Source organism: Zalophus californianus, chromosome 3 (assembly GCF_009762305.2).
Source record: "Zalophus californianus isolate mZalCal1 chromosome 3, mZalCal1.pri.v2, whole genome shotgun sequence".
NCBI lineage: Eukaryota > Metazoa > Chordata > Mammalia > Carnivora > Otariidae > Zalophus > Zalophus californianus.
The window spans coordinates 9,225,555-9,253,551 of NC_045597.1; the positions used below are offsets into that span (position 1 = coordinate 9,225,555).

The 27,997-nt window shown below is 39.7% G+C and overlaps 1 protein-coding gene across 1 annotated transcript; it reads left to right on the plus strand.

Moving 5' to 3' along the window:
* The first annotated feature begins 1,101 nt into the window (after positions 1-1,101).
* On the plus strand, positions 1,102-27,922 carry CCDC168 (coiled-coil domain containing 168). Its single transcript, XM_027590701.2, has 8 exons — positions 1,102-1,427; positions 1,557-1,590; positions 1,692-1,725; positions 6,169-10,553; positions 11,118-12,331; positions 13,301-13,598; positions 14,064-25,228; positions 25,325-27,922. Exons 1-8 carry the CDS (start codon positions 1,200-1,202, stop codon positions 27,719-27,721), a joined length of 19,755 nt encoding a protein of 6,584 aa, XP_027446502.2. The 5' UTR covers positions 1,102-1,199; the 3' UTR covers positions 27,722-27,922.
* Positions 27,923-27,997: the final 75 nt, after the last annotated feature.

Below are 27,997 nucleotides of genomic sequence, written 5' to 3' on the forward strand. Positions count from 1 at the left end.
TTAACTCCATTGAAAAGAATATACTTCTTTCCTCAACCCACCTTGAATAAGTGAAGACAAAGAATTAATCTTCAAAGAGAAAGTACTCTAAATCCAAGGTAGTGTTAACACTTTTCATTAATAATCTAGACTGTCTTGTGTTTGGACTGTAAACTTATACACCTACTCTCTAGACTTTGAGGGCAAGTGAGCGGTACTTAAAGCCGGCTCTACTCCATGCTGATTCTGACATCAGAAAGCCTCCCAGTAGCTGTTCCTTGGAATCACCAGAGACAGGGCGAAAAGGAATTCACCAGGAGACCATTCCAACATTTTTTTTTTTTAAAGATTTTATTTATTTGAGAGAGAGAATGAGAGAGAGAGAGCACATGAGAGGAGGGAGGGTTAGAGGGAGAAGCAGACTCCCCGCTGAGCAGGGAGCCCGATGCGGGGCTCGATCCTAGGACCCTGGGACCATGACCTGAGCCCAAGGCAGACGCTTAACAGACCATTCCAAAATCTAACTTTGGTTTTCAGCATTAACAGTAGATTGTTAAGGAACATTGCTAACAGACCCCTCTAGCTAAAAGAATAAAATGAGACATCCTATTAAAAAAAAAAAATCAGGCAGGCCCATAAGAGACAAGCTATCATGTCCTACCTAGTGACGATGAGACATACTAAAAAATCATTTGGTATTTACCTGAAATTTAAACTGGGGCATTTAGTTTTATTTTTTTTGTTTTGTTTTTACTAAATCTGGCAAAACTACATATTTTCCTAATCACAAGCATAAAATACAGTATTCCTGGTGGGTTATGTCTAATTCAAATTTGTTCTGGAATTACAGGGTAGTAATAATCCAAGGGATTGTTTATAGAATTATTTTCTTTTTGTGAAATTAATAAAGGATTATTTAAAATTTTTAAATTACAAAAACTAAAGCAGCATACATGTCTCACCAATGAACTTTAATTATTGCTAAAGTAAGTTGACATGAGCTCAGTTGAATACCCACTATGACACGTACCTCCCTTTACTTAGGCCCAGAGCAGGCCCTGCTGCAACTTGGTCAAGACACGGAGCAGCACTGGAAGTTTTCTTCTGGCAGAGCATTGCATGTGGTTACAAGATGGGCATACCACCTTTTTGTGTTTTGGGGCATCCAAAATTGAAGACTTCAGAATGAGACATCAACCTATCTCACATATTACATAAAAATGTCAAAGCAATTTTATTTCTTTAAAAAAGCAGTGCAGAATAGACTGGAAGATAATACATTTTGGACAGTGTGGGAACTTGTAGAGTCCTGGACTCAAAATGATTGGGTGGCAATCTTTTTTATAATTTTCCTAGGGATTATTGTTGAGATCATACTCATAAAGATCTGTACATCCTTTACTAAGAAGCCTGCACTTCCAGAAAAGGGTAGTTCAAGTGCCCAGGAGGTAAGAGCAAATGGTTGATTTCTTTCTCTCCTATTTTTCAGAATCATACATAAGAATAACCTAAAATTGTAGAACTTTGATATTTGGATTACTCCTCTAACATTTGTTTATTAATCTCCCTTGAAATAGAAGGAAGACAGTTGCCTGAAAAGCATGCAATTTGGTAAATATTATATAATTTCGTATTTTAATATAAAACTTGTTCAACCTGAGCCTCTCCTATTGGTGCTCTGACCTTTTTTTTTAATTCCCACTTATCTCTAGATAACTGTCCAATTCCTTCATCTTCAGAAGAAAGGTAAGTGATATATTTTGAAATTAAATGAAACAGGTTGGTTTTGTGCTATTCAAAATTGCATTTACATCTGAATTACAGAAAAGGATTTTCCATATGTATAGAGGACCACAGCTACTTGACATCATAATTCAATCTAACATTGATTTTATTTTATTTTTTCATTTTTTAAAAATTGAAATTAATTTAGCCAACATATAGTATATCATTAGTTTCAGATGTAGAGTTCAGTTAATCATCAGTTGCATCGAACATTGATTTTAATGGTTGCTCTGTTCCAAGCTGTGTTAATATCTTTCATGTACTATTAAAATTATCCTTCCAAGTAGGTAGTATTATTGCTATTTTTACAAATGAGGAAAAAGTTTACTGAGGTTTAGTAACTTGCTTCCCTATCCAACCTCTCTCTCCCGTACACATGAATAAATTGTAACACCAGTTCTGATAACTCAGTTGAAAAAAATATCATTTAGCACCTACCTACTGTGAACCAAGCAAACCCTGAGCTAGGTATTGCAAGAGTGACATTCTGTTTATACAGTCAGAATCCATCAGCATCCCGAAGATATTCCAGTGCTAGGGATTAAATATGACCTCACTATTCTTGTTGCTATTAATATTTTAATTGCTCATATCAAAATCTATTCACGAATCATTAGATATCTGCTCTACAATGGACATTGTGTTTGATATTGGGATACAAACAATAAAACAGTCTCTGTTCTCTAGAAGCTTACATTCTTGTGGAGGAGATATATACATAAAGGATGATTGCCTTGCAGTATGATAACACAGTGATAGAAACATTAGGAAAACATTTAGGAGCTACCTAAGCCAGCATAGGGTGTTGGGGATGGCTTCGTGAATAAGGTTACGCTGGAGCTGAATTTTAAAGGATGAGTGAAAATTAGAAAAGCTAGCAGGTTAGGAGGATAAGGAGGGCATTCCAGGACATGAGTAGAGGCAAGGAAATAAGAAACAGCAGGGTATATGCAATAAATTGTGACTACTGTTAGGGAAGAGATATGGCTCCTATGGTGGCCAACATATTATAGTGAAAAAACACAAATTTGAATTTAAAAAACTCTAGGTTTATGTCATAGTTCTGCCTCTTTTTTTTTTTTTTTTTTTTTTTTTTTTAAAGATTTTTATTTATTTGACAGAGAGAGACAGTGAGAGCAGGAACACAGGGGGAGTGGGAGAGGGAGAAGCAGGCTTCCTGCTGAGCAGGGAGCCCGATGTGGGACTCGATCCCAGGACCCTGGGATCATGACCTGAGCCGAAGGCAGACGCTTAACGACTGAGCCACCCAGGCGCCCATAGTTCTGCCTCTTAATGACAGTATAGTCTTAGGCTTAAACTCACCGATACTCCATTTCCTCACTTTCAAAATAGCAGTTAGAAGAATTACCTCTTAGGAAATCATGAAGATTTCGCTAAAATGATATGTGTAACAAAGGAAAAATACTTTGCCCTGGCCCCAGAACTATTTTTGAGGGCAGAACCATATTTGGGAGAGCATCTCAAGTTATTTTGAAGTGAAACTGCTTGAATATTGGTGGAAGCCCAGGCATCACACTGGTCAAAGTGCATCGCATCAGAGACAGTGAATTCTGTCTTAGGTGGGAGAGAAGAGAAAGGTGGAGGGATGGGCAGAGAGGAGGGAGGAGCAGGGGAAAAGACCTGAGGCTCGGTACTGAATGGTGTTAAAGGACATCAAAGGATGAGACCACCACTCATTATCTGAAATCAGGGAGAGTCTTGCTGGCCAGGTATCGTCTCAGTGAGCAAAGCAAACTGCTCCAGCAGACATTGATCCAGTTTTGGGGAATGGTTTGTTTCAGGGTTGACATCAGCCTTGGAAGTGTGTTGGGAAAGCCTGCCACCATTATATGACTTTCAAAGCTTGGAGCTGTCACTGACTGGTTGTTTTCAGAAGCATATTTCCTAAAGGGTGTTATCATTGATAAAAATGTTTAAAAACGGAATCGGTATTTGTTACCATGACCTTAGGACTGTACTAGGACTATATTCCATTGAGTGGTTTAACGGATTTACAACTACTTCTGGTATTTACTTGTTACCCTGGCTTGGAGAACTGTCAGTCTTTTCCTAGGAGTGTGGGGATTTCTTTATTTTCCAAGGCCAGGGTGCCTGTGTGGCTCAGTGGTTAAGTGTCTGCCTTTGGCTCAGGTCATGAGGATCATGGCTCGGGGTCCTGGGATCGAGCCCCACATTGGGCTCCCTGCTCGGCAGGGAGTCTGCTTCTCCCTCTCCCTCTGCCCCTCCTCCTGCTTGTGTGCATGAGTGTGCACACGTGTGCTCTCTCTGTCAAATAAATAAATAAAATCTTTAAAAAAAATAAAAAATAAATTTTCCAAGACCAGTTGAGATTGCTGGGAGAGGCCAAAGGACATTGCAAAAATGGGGAGACACAACCAATGTTTTTTTTTTTTTTTTAAGATTTTATTTATTTGAGAAAGACAGAATGAGAGACAGCACGAGAGGGAAGAGGGTCAGAGGGAGAAGCAGACTCCCCGTCGAGCAGGGAGCCCGATGCGGGACTCGATCCCGGGACTCCAGGATCATGACCTGAGCTGAAGGCAGTCGCTTAACCAACTGAGCCACCCAGGCGCCCTGAGACACAACCAATGTTTAAGTGGGTGTTATTTGTATTGCTGTAACCAACTCCCCTCCATTTCTGCCTTCAGTTCTAAGCCACTTTGATGGGTGGTTTGTATATGTGGATTTCCCCCCTTACTGAACTAAAAGAAAGGGTTGGGTTGTATGTCTGGGTCAGCTTGTTGTGGATGAGGGTTAGTAATCTGAAACCTACAGCAAAGAGTGGTCACTCAGCAAATATTTACTGAGGGCCTGCTATGTGCCAGGCATCGTTGTATGCCCTTGAGATATATTAGTGAATAAAAACAACAGTGATTCCTGCCTTACGTTTTAGTCGGAGGGAAGTCTGATAATAAAAAACAAAAGGATAAAGAAATAAATAATATAATATGACAGAACATGATAGGATTTATGGTAAAACAAAAGATAGAATAGGGTAAGAGGAATGAGGTGCTGGAAATAGGGGAGGAGAGGTAGATGCAATATATACAGTGGGATTTGACTAAAGCCTTGACGGGTTAGGGGAGTTAAGCAAACAGATCAGGTAGAAGAGTATTCCAGACAGCAGGACCAACTAGGGCAAAGACCCTAAGGGGGAGTGTGCCTCGTGTTTTAGGAACAGTAAGAAGGTTAGTGTGGCTGGTGCAGGGAGTGGGGGGGTGACATAGAGGATGGGGTCCAAGAAGTAATTGGTGACCAGATCATGGTTGGGCCTCTTCGGCTATGTTAAGGACAATAGCTTTTACTCTAAGTAACAATGGAGAATCACTGTAGAGTTTTGCACAGGGAAGTGATATGTTCTGTCTTATATTTTTAAAGTATTATTCTGCCTGTTGTGTTGAGGTGGGTAGAAAGGTGACCACTAGAGTTTCAAAATCAGAACAGCAATGTCCAGAGGAACTAAGAGATCATTTCTTAGGAATGGGGCAACTTTTTCCACAAGTCCTTAAAAGTCTTTGCCTTATGCTAGGATTAGTTCATGCCCGCTCCTAACCTAGTCACTTGGAAATGAGATGATTGTTAGACTTAGCCTCATTGCTTGATGTAGATAGATGGTGGAGAGTCTACTTCCATGATCATTATTCCAATCTAAAGTTGTACTGAGAAGCACTACCCTAAAATGTAGGCTTTTCTCTCAATCAGAAATAGCTGTTAAAATAATTCGGATTTATTTATAGAAAACACTGCTTATGGTATTGGACATTCTTCTGTTGTATCTAAATTTTCATAAGAATATTTTTATCCTTGTCAAAACTTTCATACAGAGAGCAGAAACAAACATATTCTTTGTAAAAGGATATGATCTTTTTTTATAGCTTTTATTTATTTATTTGAGAGAGATCGTAAGAGCGAGTGCACGAGCAGGGGGAGGGGTGAAGGACAGGGAGAAGCAGACTCCCCACTGAGCAGGGAGCCCGACATGGGGCTCGATCCCAGGACGCTGAGATCATGACCTGAGTTGAAGGCAGACGCTTAACCAACTGAGCCACCCAGGTGCTCCTGTAAAAGGATATAATCTTAACCTACAACTTTGACTCATTGCTGCCAAAAATAGACTTTGGATGGATTTTTGAGGTAAAAAAAAATCCCCCATTCTCTGAGAAATGAAAATAATTTACTTCACTTTGTCAGTGGATTGATTTATGAAATGAATGAAACTAGGTTATGAATTGTTTTGTAATGTGGATAATGACTTTTCAATTTATCTTTCTGTTGAGCTATGTTTTCATATACTATATTGGGTTTCCATAAATCTAGAGAGAGTTCTTGTATGCAATATGTCCTAAGTGACAACTCATTTACATACTGTATTCTTATATTCAGAGTTGATGACTTTTCAGAAAGAACAATTACTTCATCACTTACATCTGAAGAAAATGAAGGTGACTTTGAAGATAGAGTTTCAACACCAGATGAAGTAATATGGTCAAGTAGCAGTGAAAGTAAATATCAAGTAAGTCACTTTAGTGAAAGTCATATGATATCTTCAAATGGGACTAGCTCATCTTTGTCACTGTTTCGTTCAGAAGTAAAGGAATTTTCTCCAAGCTGTGGAGGGTATCCAGAAAATGAACAAGAAACAGTACAATTTTCATCCAAGAAATTATTTTCAATAATGAAAACCAACAAAAATAAAAATTTAGTATTTTCTTCTGACTTTAACTTTTCGAGAAGTTCTAGAATCACTATAGAAAGTGAAGATCTCAATGTGGCACCATGCCCTCCTGCCCACTTATTTCTTTCTAGAGACCAAGTCAGACTTCTGGAAGAAAATGTGAGAAATCAAACTGCTTTAAAATCCAAAACTACATTAGAGAGTAAAACTACTTATCTATACTCAAGACTTCAAGAGTCCTTGATCCAGAATCAACATTCTGTTAAAATAGGTATTTCTGCCCAACCACAAGATTCCTTTCCAGGACAGAATGCTCCTCAGAATCAACATTTTTATGAAGCCAGATATACTAGTCAAGCCCAACAATTTGTTAACAACCAAGAATCAGTCAATAGCCAGCCTGATATCATGGCCAGATACTTTGCTCTACCTCAAGATTTGGTGAGGAAGCCATTTTCCAGCAGCATGCAAGATTCCTCCCAGACCCAAGATATGGACAGAAGCCAACATTTGCTCAATGTCTCATATTCTTTTGAGACTCAAGATTCAGTCAAAGGCCTAGAGTCTGATAAACACTTCGATAAGGCCCAGTATTCTGTTTGGCTTAAAGATTCAAACAAGATTAAATATTTAATTCGGGGGCAAAATGCCATTTTTAAGAATGCCGGATTTCTAATTTTAACTCTAAGTCCAAATTCATTTGCAGAAGAGGTGCTACAAATAAAGAGTATAAAGCCAGAGGGCCAGAAACAAATTGCTTCATCAGAATTAAGTCAGTATTCTGTATATGGCTCAGGGCCTCTTTCACCTATCCTTAAAAGGCAGAAAAACAGGAGAAAAACATTACACAGTAAAAGTAAACTTAGTCTCAAAGTTCCATCTCAAAAGTCAAAGAAAACACCAACTCCACGGGTATTTCAAATGACAGTATGTCACACTTCAAAACCTAGCAAGTTTGGATGCAAGTATAATGCTAAGAAAGAAGAATTACATCAAAGGAAAGGTATATCAGATATGGCTTTGCATCTTACTTATGTTTCCAAGCTTATTCCTCCTTATGTTAAGAAGTATGCCAGAAAAAAACTAGTAAAAGTCATGCCAGGTGTAATAGGATGTAGACATTCTCTGTCACCAGATGCACAGAATGTCAGTTATGTGGGGTCTATTGAGGAAAGAGGAACCTCAGGCAGTACTAAAAATAAAAAGCAGCATGGCAGAGAAAATAAAGGACAAATAACCATTTCACCAAAAATCCCACCTCAGCTAGAACAGTCTTTCATGATCAATACTTTTCAACTACAATCACCTTGTTCTTCCTTAATAGAAATGACCTGGAAGAATAAAGAGTCTCTTGAAGACCCAATTACACAAGCAAAGGAAATTGGTATTGCAGAGTTTCGTGCCCCAAATAGTAAAAAAACATCTGACCTGCATATTCCAAAGCAGGAGGCATCTTTAAAAGAAGCTTTATCAGAACTTTGGCAAAAATTTGTCTCCTCTCCCGAAGTGGAATCAAACAGGAGACTGAAAACACTGGAAGACTTAAAAAGTACAGAGAATTCCCGTCTTCCACTTTCAAGTGGAGAAAAGTTACCAACTAGTTCACCAGAAATGCAAAAGTGCTTTCCAGATGGAAACACACAAAAGCAAAAAGAGTTTCTAGAAATTGTTCTGGAGACCTCAGAGGTTAATCTCCTTATATCACTAGGAATCAAAGAGCACGAAGGCAGTGAACAATTAGCAAGTGTAAAAACTCAAGACAGTACAGAAGATGTAATTATGAAGGAAAAGAAACCACTACTAACACTTCATGTTACAGGATGTGATAACCTAAGTGAAAGTGAGGGACTGGAACGCAACACTAGAAGCAACATAAAAAATATGCAAGGTAAAAGAATATTCGCTACATTTCAGAATGCCACCAACACTACCATTCCTGAACCACCTGAGAGGGAAATGCATAGCGGATTAAAAGGCAAGACAGATACATCAACAACAGGGGTTAGTCATTCAGTGGTAAAGCTGGAGAAATTACCAGATGAAAAGAAAACATGGGATGCAAAATACATTGAGAAGAGATGTATATTTAAAAAGCCACAAGAGCATGACAGAGAGGAAGAAGAACAAACTTTTCAAGAAGCATTTCCAGAGCTAACACAAGATTTCAGCCTCAGCCTGCAACTAAAGCAGAAGCCTAAATATGTCAGATTTGAAATAAAACAGAGCAGTTCAGGAAGCAGAAAAACTCAAAGTAAAGAGCAAGAGGTACAACCACAAACTCTTCCTACAGAAACAATTTTGGGGACTCGTCCGTGCCCCACGATGGATCCATTTCAAATTGAGGTAAAGCAAAGCAGAGACAGACCTACAGGCAGAGGAACTGCAGATCCAGAGAATCCTCTTCCAGTGCTAGAGAACCCACGAGTTGGCGAAGTTTTAATTGAAACAACAGAATGTGGTGTCCCATTTGGTGGAAGCCCCAGAAAGATACCGGATGATCATATTACAGAAGAAAAGTCAGACCTCCAACGAGTTTTACCTGCAACTGCCCTGGGGTCTTTCATTATCTATATGCTTCCTTTATCACATTTTAAAAGGCAGCAAATTAGAAAAAAATTATCAGGAGCAAAAAGGGTACTCAGTCCCAAATCTGTAATTATGAAAGTAAAGAAGCCAACCAATTTACTGATGCCTCATATCAGAAGGCATGGTACTGCAAGTCTTAGGAGAAGATTGAGAGGCAATTTTAAAATCCTAATCAAAGAGATGCTGCAAGATAAAATTGTGGCAGATGTGCTTGTGAATGTTACTTACCCTCACATGTCTATTTTGCCTCGGATTAGAACACATGGCAGATTAAGTGCAGAGAATCGCAGTCAGACCAAGCTAAAACAAGAGAAATCAGAAGATGAAAGGGAAGAAAAGTATTCAGATTCTATTAATAAAGGCAGTGACTCTGGCAACACATTAGAAGAAGTTAAATTGCAAGATGAAGTGAGAGGAGACAAAGAAGCTCCACCAGAAGCAGTCCTTCATGACAGCTGGAACCTCCGATTGGATGCCAATCCAGAGAAGGAGCTCAAAGCAGAGGAAGACATACCTCAACCAATTACATACATGGAAACCCTTACAGAGTCTGTTTACTCTCCCATAATGGATCTAACTCATGTTGAGAATATGAAGAAAAGCCTAACAACACAAGCCGACTTAAAATGCACTGCAGATTCTGAGACACCTCTCTCAACATCGGAGACACCTCTCCCAACATCAGAAAAATCACTGGCTGGAGACCCTCCAAACCGAACAAGAGAAAGTGGTGTTCTAGACTATGGAAGTGATACAAGGGAAATGGGTTACTTTTCTGCAGCAACAAGTTCTGCAGAATTACCAAAAGATTTACCAGCAACTTTTCCAGAGACTTTTAATTGCCACATGCCTATTTTAACTCATTCTAAAATGAATAAAAACAAAGTAAGATTCTCACCCACAGAAGGTTCAGTGAAGCCCAGATCTGTACATACGAAGACAATGAAGCCGTCAGTGTCACAAGTATTTAATAGCACAGGTCAGAGAAAGAAATTGGATTCCAAATATAAGGCCAAGTTGGAGAAGATCAACCAAGCTAATGGATTGCTATATGAATTTATAAATACCCTTTACTCTCCCATGCAGAGCTTCTGTCATGCTCAGTTAAAGCAAGGGGAATTAGGGGAAGTGAGACCACGGTATGTTGATTTTTTTGACAAGAGCAGAGCATTCCATGACGGAGAGGAAAAAGTGGAAGATGGAGAGGAAGTGGAGCAAAAAACTTTGCTAGAAGCAGCTTCACAGCATACCCAGTATCTCTGGCCTGTTGCCTGTCAGGGGAAGGAGACCCACTTTGACGAACCAGACTCAGCACTGAACTGTTTAACACAGGAGCTGTCTGTTAATGAGCAAGATGCACAGCACCAAGAATGGTTTGTACAAACTGCTTTGCAGACTGGCCACCAGAAGGGTCCTCGAGAAGCTGAGGAACTCAAGAAAACCAGCGAAACAGAAAATAACGTAACAGCCCCTATGGGTCCAAAGATTCCATCGCCCAAAGCAGAGAATTCATCACTTGATACACGTTTGAACACCATGACAGAGTGTGCCTTACCATATGGTGGAAACTCTGAGAGGGCATTAGATTCTTATTTTGTGGAAAACAATTCAGAGTTACCAAAAGATTTGCAAGTGACATGCCTGAATTCTTTTGATTCTGTTGAGCCCTTTGTTTCTAAATCTGAAAGAAAGAAAAATACATTAGATTTAGGGAGGAAGCATATAACTGTGAGTCACAGATACAGAACTATTAGGGGGGAAAAGCCATCAGCTTCACATACGGTTAATGGTACACAGAGCAAGGGACTGCAATGCAATTTTAAAACGAAGATGAAAAATCCACAACAAAATAAGAACAGGGCAGATGCATTTCTCAGTGTCATTCAGTACAACTTGCCTATTTTGCCCAACACCAAAATGAGAGGCAGGTTAAATGTAGAGACAGATATGCAGCCAGTGCAAGAGAAATTGCTAAATAGAAGAAAAGTAGGTTGCCCAGATTATACTGTGAGTACTTTAACTAACAGTGTGAAAGATGAGAAAGAGGAGGAAGGGAAACATGAAACTTTACCAGCTCCAGAGAATAGCCAAGGCTTTATAGTCAATGCATATCAGAAGGAGAATTGTGACCTTGTCAAATCAGATGAGGAACTGAAACAACCACGAAGTATAAATATTCAGGAACAACCACGAATACATGGTACACAAGCTGTTTTAGGTTCTGCTTCATGCCCCATGTTGGATCAGTTTCAATTTGGAAAGCTAGAGAGTTATGCTAGGTTTTCACCTCCAAAGTCAGGAGAAGCAAAGATGGATGGAATCATTTTTTCTACAAGAGAATATGGTGTCCCATCTGATGCAAATCATCAAAAAGAACAGGCTGGTGGTATTGAAAAGAAAGACACAGTGACTTTTGATCTCTGCATACCTGCTTTATCTACATTCAAAAGGAAGAGACATTTAAAAAAATATTCAGATGAGAAAACTTTAGTGAATCTCAAATGTGGAATTTTAAAAGCAAAGAAACCATCGGTTTCATACATATTGAGTATTAAGGGTGGTGCTAGCCCAAACCATAGAAAAGAACTGGGATATAACTCTACAACCAAATTGGAAGAGATGGATCAAGGTGAAAAAATGGCAGAAAGAGAAAAAGGTATGTTAGGAGAAAGAAGTCTCAGTTCTAAACAAGTAAAGCAAGCATTATCACCACATGAAGAGAATATTACTTCAGATGACACTAAAGAGAACAGTCTTCAAGATGCAGAGGAAGAAAGAAGTGAACAGGAGACATTAAAAGTAATTCCACGGCACAGCCAACACTTCAAATTCTGTTCAGGCCAAAGGGAAGAGCTTGACCTTCATCAGTCAGAAAACCAAGGAAGAGGGAACATTCTCTTTGTTTTTGAACAAGACATCTCACAACAAATGCCGCATACAGATTCAACGCAGGGAGAGAAGCCAAAGAAAAGCTACCAGACACAAAATGGTGCAATATATACAGCAAGTTCAAAGCTTCCTCTTCTAAAGCCAAAGAAATCACTAACTGGTCAAGATTTAATGGGTACAATGAAAGGTGGTGTCCTAAGTGTTGGGAGCCATATGGGGGAATTGTACCGTCACAATAAAGAGGAAAATGCAGAGTTCAAAAAGGATCTACAAGCAACTGTCCTGGAGTCTTCGGATGTCTCCACACCTGATCTATCTGAATCTAAAAGGCAGAGAAAGACATTTACAAGTAGAGCCTTAAAAAATAAAATGAGTCCCAAATGTGTAATTATGAAGGCAAGGAAGACACCAATTTCACCAACATTTAAAATCTCAGGGAATAATTATCTAAAAAACCTACGTCCAAAGACCTTGAAATCACAGATTATTGACTTGTTAATTCATATAAAATGCTCTGGGGTATTGGAAGATCTCATTGCAGAGAGAAAGGAAGGATTAGCACAAGAATTACCAGCAACAATTCTGGAGTCTTTGGATTCATCCACACTAGCTTTACCTGCATTGAAAAGAAAGAGAAACAATTTAAAGTATATAGACAAGAGAAACAAAATGAGTCTCGAATGGGTAACTTCGAAGGCAAAGAAGGCAGCGATTTCCCAGACACTTACTATCACAAAACGTGGCACACAAAGCCATAGAAGACAATTCAAATGCTACTTCAAAATCATGATGAAACAAGGGAAACCCACGGCGGACATGATCCTAAATGCCATCTCCTCTCCTGTTCCTGTTTTACTTGACATGAAAATGCATAACAGAATAAAAGAGTCAGATGTTTCATGGAAAATGAGATTCAGTCACAAACTGCAACAGCAAGAGCAATCACCAGATGGAGAGAGAGCCTGCTATGCTGATTCCAGTGATAGGAGGGGCCCTGCCTCCAATGACACGAAGGAAGTCAAAGACCAACGTGAAGAAGCAGCCCCGCGGAATTCTCGACACTCCAGTTTCATTGCTGGTAAAATGAAGGAGCCTCACTTTGTGAAGTCAGAACTAGAACTGAAGAATTCAGCAAAGAAAAAAATCCCAGAACCACTTAACACAGCCCCAGAGCTGCAGCAACAAACACTTTTCACACGAAGTGTATTACAGTGTGTTTCTTGCTCTATTTTGAATTCACTTCCCCTTGAGAAGCAACCAAAAAGAACAAAAACACAAAAGGGCTTAAAATATGCAAAGGGTCCAAAGATTTTATCTCCAGTGCTAGAGAACTCAATTCCTGAATCTTTATTTGTTACAACACAGAGTGACATCCCATCTGAAAGAGGCCCTAGGAAGGAACTTGCCAGATCTACTCCAGAGGGAAAAACAAGGTTGCAAAAGGATTTACAAGTGAGAACCCTAAAGTGCTTTGATTTCTCCATGCCAGCTTCATCTGAATTTGAAGGTTGGAGAAATGCAGCACAAATCCCCAAGTCTAGAAATGGGAAAGTACAGATGGCATCAATTTTAAAGACAATCAACATCACTAAGTCTGATGCTCTTAGCCAAGGAAAGGAACAGGACTTCATCTTGGAAAACATGGGCAAAGAAACGTCTCAAAGTATGTCAGGTATATTTGTGAATACCTTCCCTTCACCTACACCCGTTTCACCTGCCATCAAAACGCATAAAAAAGTAAAAGCAAAGAGAGACCCATTAAGAAATAAAAGCAATATTATACAGCCAGAACAACATGAAGGGGAAAGACTGTGTCCCTATTCTAATAAATGGAGCAACTCAAGCAGCACATCAGAATCAAGATTGCAAAATGAAAAAGAAAGAGAGGGCAACAGAGTTTTATTTGAAGCAGGTCTCCAATTCCTGTATAATATAGGAAGGAGAAAAGATCAAAATATGCTTATTACAGAGCAGGATGTGCAGCGACAAACACTGGTTTCAGAAAATAAATTGGAATCTTCTGGTTCTCCTCTGATTCCATTTCAAACTGAAGAGCTGAGCAAGAATATCCCATCACAAAAAGACATACCATATGGAATAGGTCAAAAGATTCCATGTCCAAAATCAGGGAAAGCAGCATTTGACTACTTTTCAACTGATGAAACAGAGTGTAGTACTATATCTGATGGGAGCCCTGCAAGGAAGCTAGATGTTCACATTGCAGTTTCCCTACAACCTGAAGAAGAAGAGGAAGACATAAAAACTCCAAAAGTAATGAAACACAGAGTTGATCAAAATATCTTACCTACCAAATCAGGGAACTCAGTACTTGTAGATCCAGGTGATAAAAGCTCTAGAAGGAAAATGGGTGCCAAGAAACCTAGAGTGTTGCAAAGAGATTTACTAACGATGTCCACAATATCTGTTTTATTTGACTCTGAAGGTCAGGAGAAGATATTAAAATTTTCAGGAAGGAAAAATCTTAGGCGTCCCAAATATGTAACCACGAAGGCAAAGAAGAAGGCTCTTTATTCACAGATGCTTAATATCACTGAACACGATAATCTCTACTGTAGAAAGGAACAGAACTACAACTTAAAATCTACAATAAATGACATGCAACAAAATAAAAGTATAGCGAATGCATTATTGTCTCCCACACCTGTTTCAACTGATAACAAAATAGATACTGAAATGCATAGCACATCAGAAGCAGAGATGGATCAACCCAGAGTAACACTATATAGCCGTACCTCTGCAGAGCTAGGAAAATCACCATGTGATAGGGAAGTATGGAAGGCCAATTCAGTTGATCCACAAAACAGATCCAGCAACACAATGAAAATGAATGTGCAACATGAAAGCAAAGAGGAAAATATCAAAAAAATGTTATCGGAATCAGTCCCACACTATAACCACCGCTTCAGTTTCAGTGCCCATCATATGAAAAATTTTGGTTCTTACCAATCAGAATCTGAACTGAGTAATTTAGAAGTCAGAAGCACTTGGAATTTGTCTTGTGCAGCACAAAGAATGAGGCAAGAAAAATGCTTTAGAGAAACTATTTTGGAGCCTGTTTCTAGACATGTGATGAATTTTCTTCAAGTTGAAACAGAGAAAAAAAGTCTTCATACTCAAGAAAGAATTAAATGTATGGGAGGACTAAAGACTCCATTTCCAAAAGCAAGAAAATCAGAGACTGGTTCAATACAATGTGGCGTTCTCTGGGGTGGAAATCCTAGGAGAAAATGGGATAGTTATATTTTTGAGAAAAAGGCATGGAATCAAAATGACTTAGTAAGAGTCTTAAAATCTTCAGGTTCTTCCAGCCTTGATTCATGTGAACCTAAAAGCCAGAGCTACACATTAGAGTTTGTAGGCAAGAAAAGTATAATAAATCCCAAGCATGTAACTTTGAAGGCAAAGAAACGATCAGTTTCACAGTTGCTTAATATCACAGGGTGCATTACAGGAAGCCATAGAAAGATGAAGGGGTGCAAATTTCAGTACAAGATGAAAACGCAGTGGTTTGAAGGTGTGGGCGAGGCATCACTCCTTGCTGCTGAGGGAACTAAGATTCCACCACCCAAGTTAGTGACTGATGAACACTCCCTCGATGCAACAGCAAGGGGCATGCTATATAACAGAACACTTCACAGAAATCTGCATGGTCATATTACAGAGGAAAAGGCAGAGTCATGGGAAAATTCAGCCACAACTTTTCTGGAGCCTATAGATTTCTTTACACCAATTTTCTCTGACTCTGAAAGCCAGATAAACACAGTACGATTATTAGAAGAGAAAATCACATTGAATCCCAGATGTTTAACTCTGAAGGAAAAGGAGCCAGCAATTTCACAAATACTTAAAATCAGAGGGCGGTTTACCACAAAACGCAGGAAAAAACTTGGATCCAATTTAAAAACGAAAATGCAACAGATGAGTCAAGGTAAAAATGTGGCTGATACATTTCCAAATACCATTTACTTCACACCAGATACCTGTGACATTGAAAGACAAAGCAGATTCAAAATCGGGATGGACAGAATATCAAGATTTAGTCATGTACAACCAACACAAATGCAGTTGCCAGTTGAAGGGCTAGTGATTTCACAACCAGTTAATATCACTGGTCACGCTGCTTTAAGCATTAATGAGCAACAGGGAAAGAAGATAGACAGAAGGAGAGAGAAAACTGTATTAAATGTGGACCTAAAATTTGTATATGATTCTATGCCTATTTTATCACACCTAAAAATGGAGCCATCACCTAGTACCTGGGATATCTATGAAGAATCTTCTGGAAAGAGAAATGCCCTAAACAAAGCAAATGCTAGTTCTGCTTATGCCTACATACCTATGTATCCTAAAATCATAAAACATAAAGCTAAGGCAAAAACAGCAGATGTGAAAAACACTATGCATATCAGACGGATGAAATTGAAGGCAAAGAAACCACCTGTCTCCCAGCTGTTTAATACTACAGGATGTGGAACCAGAAGAAACAAAAAGGAACTGAGATGTGACATTAAGAAACAGAAGGAGTTCCAGCAAGATAAAACCATAGCAGATTTATTTCTGAACACTGTTTGTGATTCTGGATCTCTTTCATCTCAAAGTAAACAATTTACAGAAGTAGAAAGGGAGAAATCCAGGCCAAGAAAGCCCATTAACGTTCCTCCACAGCTAGAGCTGGAGGAGTCACTAAACAAAAGAAAAATGTCATCTTCAGAGTCCACTGATATAAAGAGTGCTATCTCAAGAAATATCAAAACACTGAAACAACGCATTAGAGAGCAAAAAGAAAAGCGCCAAATTGTTTCACGAGACATTCTCCCACAATGTAGAGATCAGTTAGTGACTGGCCAACATGCGAAGAAGGAGCTTGACCATGTGAAAATAGGAGTAGCTTTGAAAAGGGAAGTATACCCTGGTCTAGCTTCCCAGAAGAGAGAAATCAATTATACTACGTTCAACATCCCAAGAATCAGAACTCATGCAGAATGTGAATTCCCTGTTGCTCCAAGAGTAAAGCACAAAGATGCAGACGTCATCAAATGTTCAGTTTCAATTCCATGGGGGAGAGGAGTATCCAAGAAAAACAATATTTCATTAAATTCAAAAGAACAGAATATATTTCTTACAGAGTTGGGTGCTTCTCAACAGAAGACTCACAAGGAGCAAGAATTTCAGAAACAAGGAAGTATTTCACTGACAATTCGGGGGTCTTTTGCCTACCCCATTATGGAACCTCCTCGTTTGAAGAACACAGGAAGGGTAGCTGAGGAAGATATATACACTAACAAAAGGAATATTTCACATTTATTGAGAAGAGAAGATATAAAAGAAACCGATATCTCACAAGGTTCAAAAGGACAGAAGTTTCTTTGTACCAATCTGGTGGGCCAGCAAACTATGTCTGCAGCGCAGAAAGGAGAGGTGAAACCAGCTGGTGTTCCTGAAAGTATTGTGGATTCTGTGTCCCGCCCAAATAAAGAGCGTCTTCAGGTAACACAGGCAGTAAATACAAAGAAGGAAGATGTAAGCCCTTCTCTAAGTTTACGTGTAAATCCAGGGAGAAAAGAGCAATCAAAGTTAACGGATATTCCATTAAGATTAAATGGACAGAAAGTGACTTCTGAAAAACTGGGGGCGAAGCAACTACGTAGTTCTAACCAGAATAAAGAAAATATTCTGGAATCCATTTCTTCTTGCATGTTGGATCAACTCTATAATGAAAAGCTGAAGAAAAAAGTCTCAGCGAAAGGAGTGAGTTCAAAAGTTTTGAGTTCAGTAGTAGACAAAGCATTGAATGAAGCAGCTACTCCAGTAGATCAACCTTCTCTTAGCTTGCATAATAGAAGAAAAGAACATCAAAAAGAAAGTACGTGCAAGGTTCTCCCAAAATCTGTTTCTCATTCCTCGATGGATGTACTTCAGATTAAGTTGCCATGTGTAAAAAAAACATTAAAGACTCCAACCTACCACACTGCAAATACAGAAGGAATTGGCTTGCTTGTTGAGGGAAAAGAAGAAGAGCATCCAGAATGTACACACTATATTTCTCCAAAGTCTGCTTCTCACTCTTTGAGGGATGTATTACAGAGTAAGATACCATGTGAAAAGAAGGCATCAGAAGAAGTAGCTAACACTGTGGATTACATTCCAAGTAGAGAAAAAATTAGCTCGCTCATAACAGGAAAAGAGAGCAAGGTGCACACAGGTAAAGGTCAATCAGGTATGAAACTGACAAGCTTGTGTACTTCCTTCCCGTCTCTATCGCATACTAATGTGAATTCAAGAATAAAAGTAGGACAAGACAAGTCAGGAATACCAAGGAGCTGCCTTCCACCACTAAAGCTCCAGGTATCACCAAATGTCAGGAAACCTTCCTTTGCAGAGTCAATTAATAGAGGTAGTTTAAGCAATGTAAGAGAATCAAAACATTTGCCGCAGGGAAAAAAAGAAGATGGACTATATGTGAAAGACCTAAGGGGCCTCAAATGTGTCACTTTTAAAGGAAGGAAAACACCTTTTGAACACACGCTGCATGGAAAAGAACCACAGTGGAAGAACAAAGAACAAGAGGAAACGAGGCACAAAGATAAAAGTGATCCAGACAGAGTTCAGAGTAAACGCCATGCTTCCATTCCTTCTTCACCTCATGTGGATTGGGATCCTGGAATAAAAGAGGTGCTCATGCGAGGAATCACAAGATTTTGTCCTCCATCACTGACGCTCCAGGAATTATCAGATACAATGGGAATATGTGCGGAGCCAGCTGATGATATTTTAAGCAGTATAAAAAAGGCAAAATATATGCCACAGAAAGATGGAGGGGAAATGGCTTTGGAAGAAATCAGGCATCCCAAAAGAATAGCTTTGAAGGCAAAACGGACTCCAGTTGCACACGAATTACAGTTGAACATCAAAGAAAAAGAGAAAAAGATGCAGGAAGATCAAGATAAACCAGTTGGGATTCAGAGCAAATCTCGTGTTTCCATCTCTTTTCCACCTTACTCAGAAGTGGACACAAGAATAAAAGGGGAAGAAGCCTTGCTAATAAAAACAAGACCCTCTTTCCTACAAACAGAACTCCAGGAGTCATCAGATAGAGGAAAAATAGCATACAAACCGTCTATTCGTGGTGATACCTCAAACAGTGTGAAAGAATCCAAGGAACATTATATAATTCAGGAAGAAGAGGAGAAAGTAAAAATGGTAAAAGTCATACTTTCGAGGAAAAAGAGATCACCAATTTTACAGCTGGACATCAAAGAGCAAGAGGAGAAGACACAAAAAATTAAAGGTGAGCCAAATGTCCTTGCGACCAATACTAGCACTTGCATACCTGCTCCTTCTCATTTACACTTGGATACAAGAATAAAAAAAGCAGACTGTGTAACTGAAGCAACAAGATGCTCTCTTCCAGAACTATCACAGCAGAAATCATCAGATGCAGTGAAAAAAGCAAATAAAAAGTCCACTGATGGTGATATCACAAGTGATGTACAAGAGACAAAAGAACATACACCACAGAAAGAAGAGACTAAGGTAGAGAAATCAGCAAAGAGAGACACAATGCAGCCAAAAGATAAAGATTTGAAAGGAAAGAAAGCACTATTACAGGACATACCATTGAATCTTAAAGAGCAGGTGAAGGAGGGTCCAGAAGGTGAAGAGCAGGGGAGAGTGGATAGAGGAGGTAAAGGTGAACAAGAAGTAGTTCTGCCCACAAATTGGGCTTCTGCATCTTTAACTCACCGTGAATTGAACACAAGAATAGGAGAGGAAGACAGGCGAGAAATAACAGGATCCGCTGTTTCACGACTACAGCTACGGAAATCATCTGATGCAGGGAAAGTAGTGTACACAAAGTCAGCTGGAGATGATATTTCAGATGATGTAAGAGTAGTCCAAGAGTATGAGCCACAGCAAGGAGAAGATAGAAGAAAAGTGGTAAATAGAAAATTTAGAATGTATCCCAAGGGCACAACTTCCAAGGCAAAGGTATTACCGCTTCCACACGTACTCTTTACCTCTGGGGGTTGTGACGCCCAAATTAGAGAAGTACAGACAAGCGTGAAAGAAAAATTAAGATACATACAAGAAAGAAGTGAGCTAGGTCAGGTTCTGACAAGACCTTCTCTGCCTCGGTTTAAATTAAACAAAAGTATAGAAGGCAAGGAGGAGAAACAAGTATCAAGATCCTTTCTTCCACCCTCATGGCAAAGGGAAGCATCAAATGCAGAGAAATTAAAACATACAGTACTACCTTTGAGCGATGTTTCAAATGATTCAAAAAGAACAAAATACACGACACAGAGAGAAGAGGATAAAGCGAATACTTTTGAGAAAGACATAATGCATTCTAAGTATATGGCTTTGAGGGCTAAGAAATCACCCCTTTCCCTTATACTCAAAACAAAGAAACTGCAAGTGAACATCAAAGAACAAGGCGAAGTGGGACAAGAAGGTAACAAGGAAACCGTTGTGCTTCTGAGCAAAATTCATCCTTTTCTCATTTCCTCAACTCATCTTAAGTGGAACACAATAAAAAACGAGGAAGGTGAGCCAGGAATAATAAGAAATGATGCGCCACGTCTTGAGCTCCAAGAATCATTGCCCTCAGGGCAAATAGCATCTACGGATTCACCTGACAGCCATGTGCAGAAAGGAGACCAATGCCCACGACAGGCAGACAGGAGCGGTGTACAAACAGGAGCCATGAAGGGCTCAGTGCAGCCCTGGGGCACAGATTTTAAGGCAAAGACATCACCACCTTCTCATACATTCAGTGTCACTGAACACGGTGCTTTGAACGAGAGAAAGGAACCACAGTGGCATATGAGGGAGAAAGTAGAACAGGGGCAGCAAAGAACAGGAGATCCTGATGCAGCTCTGACAAAAACGTCTCCTTCCACAGCTTCTCCATCTTACCACAGATCGGACACAAGAACTAAAGTAGACAAAGATTTGCTTGCAGTTACAGGATTCTCTCCTTCACAGTTGCTGTGCTCTAAGTCATCAGGTGCAGGAAAAATCAGATATGCAGATTCCAGTGAAAGTATTAGGTCATGTAGTGTAATAATAAAAGCTTATCAAAGTATGCCATATACAGAGGTAAAGGACAGAGTAAAAATAAAAGGTGGGAAAGATCGACGAGTCCCCCAAGTAATCACCTCGACAGCAGAGACATCCCCACTTCCACATCTACCCAGTAGAAAGAGGCTACATTTGAATATTAAAGAGCAAGGAAAAGAAGTGCCAGAAGGCGAAAGTGAGCCAGAAATGGTTCTGAAGGAAAGCTATGCCTCCTTACCTTCTCCGTCTTATCTGAAATGGGACACAAGGATGAATGAAGAGGAAGACACACGAAGAATAACACAATCCTATTTTCCACCACCAAAGATTCAGGATCCATCCAGTTCAGGCAAAAAGCGATATACTAAGTCATTTGATGGTTGTGTGTTAAAAGAGAAGGATAGACTCAAAACAGATCTTGAAAACAAAATGGTCCCAATACCTATGGCTTTGAAGGCAAAGGAATTACCACTTTCACGTGTACTCGATACCAAAAAATTGCAGTGGAAAATTAAAGAGCAAGAGAGAAAGGTGCAGAAAGATGAAAACGACCTAGCTACGCATCAGGAAAACATTTGTACTTCTGTACTTATTCTACCATATCTTAAATTTGGTTCAAGAGAAGGAGAGGGGTACATGATAAGAATTACAAAACTGCCTCTCCTGCACCTACAGTCCAGGGGATCACCAGATGCAGTGAAAACAACAGACGCAGAAACAACTGATGGAGGACTCTCAAATGATGCAAAAAAATTAAAAGAACACACATTACCGAAAGAAGCGAGGGACAGAGAGAAAAAGGTGGATATGAAGAGTATGGTGGATCACAATGATAGGTATTTAAAAGCAAAGAAATCACCGAATTTACTTAGAAACAATCTAAGTGCCCTTCGGTGGAAGACTGAAAAGCAAGAGGGAACAGCTCAGGAAGGTCAGCGTGAGCCAGGTGGTGCAATGCTGACTAAGACTTGTACTTGCAGATCTCCCCTACTTCACTTCAACACAAATACCAGAGTTGAAGAAAAGAGAATACCGATATTAACAGGATCCTCTTTTCCCACAGTCGGCTCCCAGGAATCATCAGATTCTGAGGACATGGAATGTATAGAGCCCGTTACCAGCGATATTTTAATCAGTCCACAAAAAGGAAAACATCGTATGCCCCAGAACAAGGAAAGGGATGGAGTAGAAATAGTAAACCTCATGTTTCCCAAACATCAAGAAAAGAAGATGCAGGAAAGTGAAGATGAACCAAGGGTGGTTGTGGCCAACTCTTCCTCTCCATCACCATCTCTCCCTCACCTGCAGTTGGATAAAGAAACACAGGTAGGTGATGAAATGCTAGGACCTGCAAGGTCTGTTGTGCAGGGAGAATCAAATGCCGGGGAAGTAGTACATACAGAAGCAATCCGTGGTGATGTCACGGAAGACAGTCAGAACAAGAAACGACTCGTGCCTCAGGAAGAGGAGCAGGACAGAGAAAAAACAAGAGATAGGAGAAATATGACACACACCACAGATATAAGTTTGAAGTCCAGGAAATCACCTCCTTCACTTAAGCTCCATAGAACAGAATTGCATCTGAACAGGGGAGGGCAAGAACAAAAGAAACATGAATGTCCAGGTAAACCACCTGGTACAGTGCTAAGAAAAATTTATGTTTCCCAACCTCCAGCTGAACTTACATTGGATAAAGGTATACAAGTAGATGAAGAAAGGCTTGGAATTAAAAGACCCTCTCTAATTCCACAAATGCTTTCAGCAGTATCAGATACAAAGATGAGAGCAGATACAGGGGCAATTTGTGATATAAGAGAAAGCAAACAACATATCTCACAGAAGGGAAAAAAGCACGAAGTGAAAACAGTAGATATGAGGATCATGATGCATCACAAAGAGGCCAGGATTTCGTCAATTTCACATATCTTTAACACAAAGGAATTTGTGTTGAATATTAAAGAGCTAAAGGAAAACGCATACAACGGTAAAGATGAGCTACCTGTGGTTCTGACAAGGACTTTTCTTTCTGTCCCATCAGCACCTTCCCTTTATCTAGACTCAGGGAGCAAAGCAGACAAAGATGTGCCAGGACTTACAGGATCCTTTCCTCCACAGCAAAATCTCCAGGAATCATCAGATACCCAGAAAACAGCAAATACAGAGGTAGTTGCTGGTGATGGTGAGATCGTTAAAAAAGCGGGACACTCTGTGCCCCAAGAAGACGCAGTACAAGAGTGGACCTCAAACTTCATGATCAGTGTACGGCGAAGGAATGAACCTCCACGAGTCAAATCTGAAGGAGATCTGAGTCAGTTAGTTTTAAATTCACAGCATGAGAACATTTATTTAACAGGATTTGGTACCATAACTGGAAAGAGGCTGGAGTATTTCTTTACGGGACAAGAGGTTCAGCCAGAAAAATACAAAACAGAAACTTTCACTACATTTCTTTCCTACCCCACCATGGAGCCCACTAAAATTGAAAATCTGAAGAAACAAACTGAAATAGTGGATAACTTAAACCATAAAATAAGCCCTAATGTTTTAGTTACACCGCCAAGGAAAATAACCGAGGAAATATATATCACATTTGGTACCCCCGTAAGTGCAAAAGGATTTTCTGTTGCAGAGCAAGATGCCCACCAACAAAAAACTTTATCAAAAGCATTGCCAGGATCTGCAGATTCATATAAATTTGATAAGCGAGAGAAAGATGTACATAATAATGATAAAGTGAGGGAAATGCTCTCTCCCAAAGTGTTGGCCGCACAGACAGAGGGATCACTTGAGAAAATGAATATCGCAGAGTCAGATACCTCCCCAATTATAGAGGAACAAGAGATTGTTGTGAAAAAGCAAGTGGTGCTACAGTCTGAAAGTGGACATAAGACCTGGCTGGACTCCAGCTTTTCTCTTAAGTTCCCACTTCAAAACGGAAGGCAGAAGATGCCACTGGAAACAGATGTACACAAGCAAATGGCACTGTACCCCAGAATACTAATACTACCAGGAATACACATGGATATTACAGTGTCTGATACCATAGGAGCGGGAAAAGAACAGGGACTGCCAGTTCCACAACAAGAGGAATATATTCTAGAATCACTTCAGAAGTCTCTTTCTTCCCACTGGACTTTTCCACTTCAATCTGGAGATCTGGAGGGAAAAAACAAAATGGACACAAGCGCTACTATAAGTCTGGAGCAAAAAACAGTAGAAATGGAAGAAGGGGAGTTAAAAATAGACACAAACGTGGCTATCCGTCTGGCAGCAGACAAAACAGAAATGCACAAACGCACCGTGGTCAGTCTGGAGGGGAGCAAGAAAACGGACACAAGCAGCACCGTAAACCTGAACACTCCATCTCTAAAGGCACAGATACCTCAAATTAACACTCAGCTGATAACTCATAGAGCAAACAGCTGCCCAATCAAGCAAAAATATAAAAAGGAACTAGAAGTCTCTGGTGCAAAACAAAATATTCAGCCACAGAAATTGTTTCAAAAACATGTTCTAGATTCATTTTATGCCGATATTCCTCTTTCTCTCAAATTTAAAAGCTGGAAAGGCAGGTTGACAGTAGCAGATTTGAAAAGAGAATTGAGCCCCAAAGATTTAACCATGAAAATCCCAAATCATCCGGTTTCGCAGATTCTTAACAACACAGGACGTGGCACTCCAAGCAATAGAAAGAAATTAGAGTATGACTTGAAGAAACCAAAGAAAACAGTTTTGCGGAGTGAAGATGCCTCCGGGATATTTGTCAGAAGTCTTTCTATTTCCACAATGAGTTCATCTCAGATGCAAGAAATAGTAGACTCTGAGACAAACCGAGGAAGAGAAAAGATACTCTGTCCTTCTGAAATCCAGCAGAAATCACCACACACTCAGAGGAATAGCTCGAGCACTGTAAAAGAAGGGGACCAGAGTTTTACAGACACAGCTCCACAGGATTCCCAGCCCTCCGTGGTAGAGGAGCAACAAATGCAAAAACTCCCCAGTGCCAATTCAGAAGCAAACCTTGGCAGTGAAACAAAGGAAAAAAATGTAATTCCACAAACCAAAGAAGAAAGGGTTGTTCCAGGGCACGACAGCTCAGGGATCATAAAAGAACCTGACTTGCGTATGACTGAAGAAGAAGAAAAGGCACCAAAACCCATTCTGACACCTACAGAGGGTCCACTCATGTCTGACGAGCCAGAGGACAATGTGGAAGCCCCCATGGAAAGCACCCTAAGTATGAGTATTTCCCCTCCAGGACTAGAAGAACCACAACATGGGACTCAGCTATTCAATACCATGGAGTGTATCTCACCCCCTCAACAGGGGGATCAGAGCGAACCCATCCAGGCTACAACCGCACAAAACGTCCAGCAACAAAAAACTTTTCCAGGAACTGGGCCTATACCATCCCAAGTTAAAAGTAATGAAATAAAAGTAGTGGCAGATAGTACAAGTGCAGAAAGTTTACTTCCTCTTTTTGAAGCAATTAAAAGTATCTTTGAATCCCAGATAAAAAATATGATCTATGACAACATTTGTGAGAATATACTGGAAAAACTAAAAGCCCCAAAACCTGATGATAGAAAGTTACCACCGTGTGCAGGGAGCCCAGATACAACATGCACAGTACCTCCCAAAGTGCAGCCAAAACCCATTTTAGAACGTTTTACTCCCAAAGAAAACAATAAGCTCACTAATCATTTCGAGTCAAAAGCATTTGAAATAAAACTGAATCTGATACCAGAGATGGCAAAACAATCCTTCCAAAAGCTCAACTTTTATCTAAAACAGTCTTTTTCAGAAGATAACAGTTGGAGGCTATATCCGAGACATAAAAAAATGTGCTTTTTGTCTCTAGAAGGGACTGATACTGTAGAACTTCACTTAAAACAGAAATGCGCTAAGGATTCACCGCCTGTCAGCTGTACGAAGACATTGATTGTCAGTGTTTCAAGTGACAGTGAAGAGATCATTACAAAGTTAAGGAGTATTAGTAAGCTAGGAAGTGGAGTGTCTTCAGTGACTCCAGCTAAGCAGATGCCATTGCCTCATATTCTTCAAAACTACTCAGTAGAAGAAAAAGACAAACTGCTCATACACTTTTCTATGAAAACATTGGAGATTCAAATGAAAGCCTTTCCCAGAATTGTAAGAGAATCCTATGCAATGGCCAGTCGTCAGAATATAAGGAAGCCTTTATCTAAATGTATTCATTCTGGTTTCAAAGTACCAAAACGAAAAAATAGAATTTTGTTACGTTTTGAGGAAAAATCTCTTCATCAAATAGATCTTGATTTACAATACAAATACCTTCATTTTCTCCTGGGGCTTCCAGTCGGAAGTGTATTCCCTAAACCAACTGCACTTCCCAAACATATTCTTAAGTTAAACACAGTTGCAATATGTGAAAATATAGATAACAGGGGAGAAAGTGGTGGTGGTTTTTGCATTGACACGGAACTGTTAGAACAGCACATCTCTTTCAAAAATCAAAGTCCTCATGAAAACTCATCGTTGAGAAAATTCCTGGAGCCAACCCTTGTGTGTGCTTCTGACCCCAATCAACAAGGCCCAGTGCAGAAAGATACTACAGCTCTTTCAGAGTTAAAATCTCACATGACTCTGGAAAAAGATAAACAATGTCATGTATGGTTTCAAGAAACAGATATGTGCAAATCGTTTGATTCAAAGACTCAGGAAAGCACTCCCAGTTTAGTTGATTCCCATTCAACTCAGATTTCTGAAGATTTTACCGAGAGTCAGACAAATATTGAGAGTTCAGCCAACTTGGAGGAATGCTCAGCTCTTGAAGCACATGAGAGTGAAGAATGTATGTTTTTGGAAGTCAACCCTTATTTAAGTCAGGAATCACAAAACATTCTATTTGAATTACAGAAAGGCATTCCTTTGGAAAATCTCTACAAGATGAAAAAAAGCAAAACGAATTTGAAACCGTTGTATAGGGAAGATTCAGGTTCCCAACATATTAGAGGCTGTAGAAAACATTCCTCAATTGTCACACCTTCCTATGAATCCCACAAAAGCAGGAAATATAGGTCATCCTCTAAAATGCCATCTCCTGACTGGTTGCGCTACGGTTCATTAAATGCTGTGGAAGTTCTGTCTAGATCATCTTCCATTCCATTCAGTGAAGAGAAGTCTTCATGGACTGCAAGGTGCAGAACCAACCATTCTTTAGCTCCCTTAACAGAATCAAACATCAAATTACATCTTGCAAAAGGCCAAGGCAAACCTCACAGGCATCTGGAAAGCAACGAAGGAAAGAAGGCCAAATCTGATTTATTTAGAAAGAACAACATTCATTGGGACTGTGATTACAGTTATACATGGACTAAAGAGAAATGCACAAGAAAGAAGAAAGTCCGTAATTGTGAGTCCGAAAGATCAAATTACTTCGCAAGCAAACCTAAGTTACCATCAAAGCTTCATCAAGAGGATATCAACTTTCATTCTGAAAGAAAACAAAACCAGCCATTTTTTTATGCCTGTATACCAGCAGATTCACTGGAAATTATGCCCCAAACCATTCGCTGGACTGTTCCCCCAAGAACTTTAAGGAAGACAAACTTCAGAGTTCCTCTGGTGGCAAAGATTTCAAGTTCTTTCAATATATGGACTTCATCCAAAAAGTTTTTGGAGTCCCTCTTGGAGTCCTTCAGTCCAGTTCATCCAAATTGATACTAGCATACCTAGATTCCTCTGAAGTGGAAAGCTGATTGCTGTTGTGTTACTCTATGAAAAATAAAATCAGATAAAGTCAAATGGTTTCCTCATGAACTGTTTTCCGAACTGATATATTTTATTTCTGCAGTAGATTTGCACAATTGTTCTGGGAGGATAGGTTGGAAGAGCAGATGGCTTTGGGCTTGACCCCACCATGCAGTGGGATCTCCTTTTAGTTTAAGCGGCCTCCTCATAATCCCACAGTAGAGGAGCAGAGACGTGGAAGCCTTC

Bases quoted from the DNA above. Each gene is read 5' to 3' on its own strand.
- CCDC168 (XM_027590701.2), top strand. From the start codon at position 1,200: ATGTCAAAGCAATTTTATTTCTTTAAAAAAGCAGTGCAGAATAGACTG. The intron at 10,554-11,117 runs ATTCATCACTTG...ATGAAACTTTAC, and splicing joins TCCATCGCCCAAAGCAGAGA to CAGCTCCAGAGAATAGCCAA. The intron at 13,599-14,063 runs GTATGTCAGGTA...GTCCAAAATCAG, and splicing joins GGGCAAAGAAACGTCTCAAA to GGAAAGCAGCATTTGACTAC.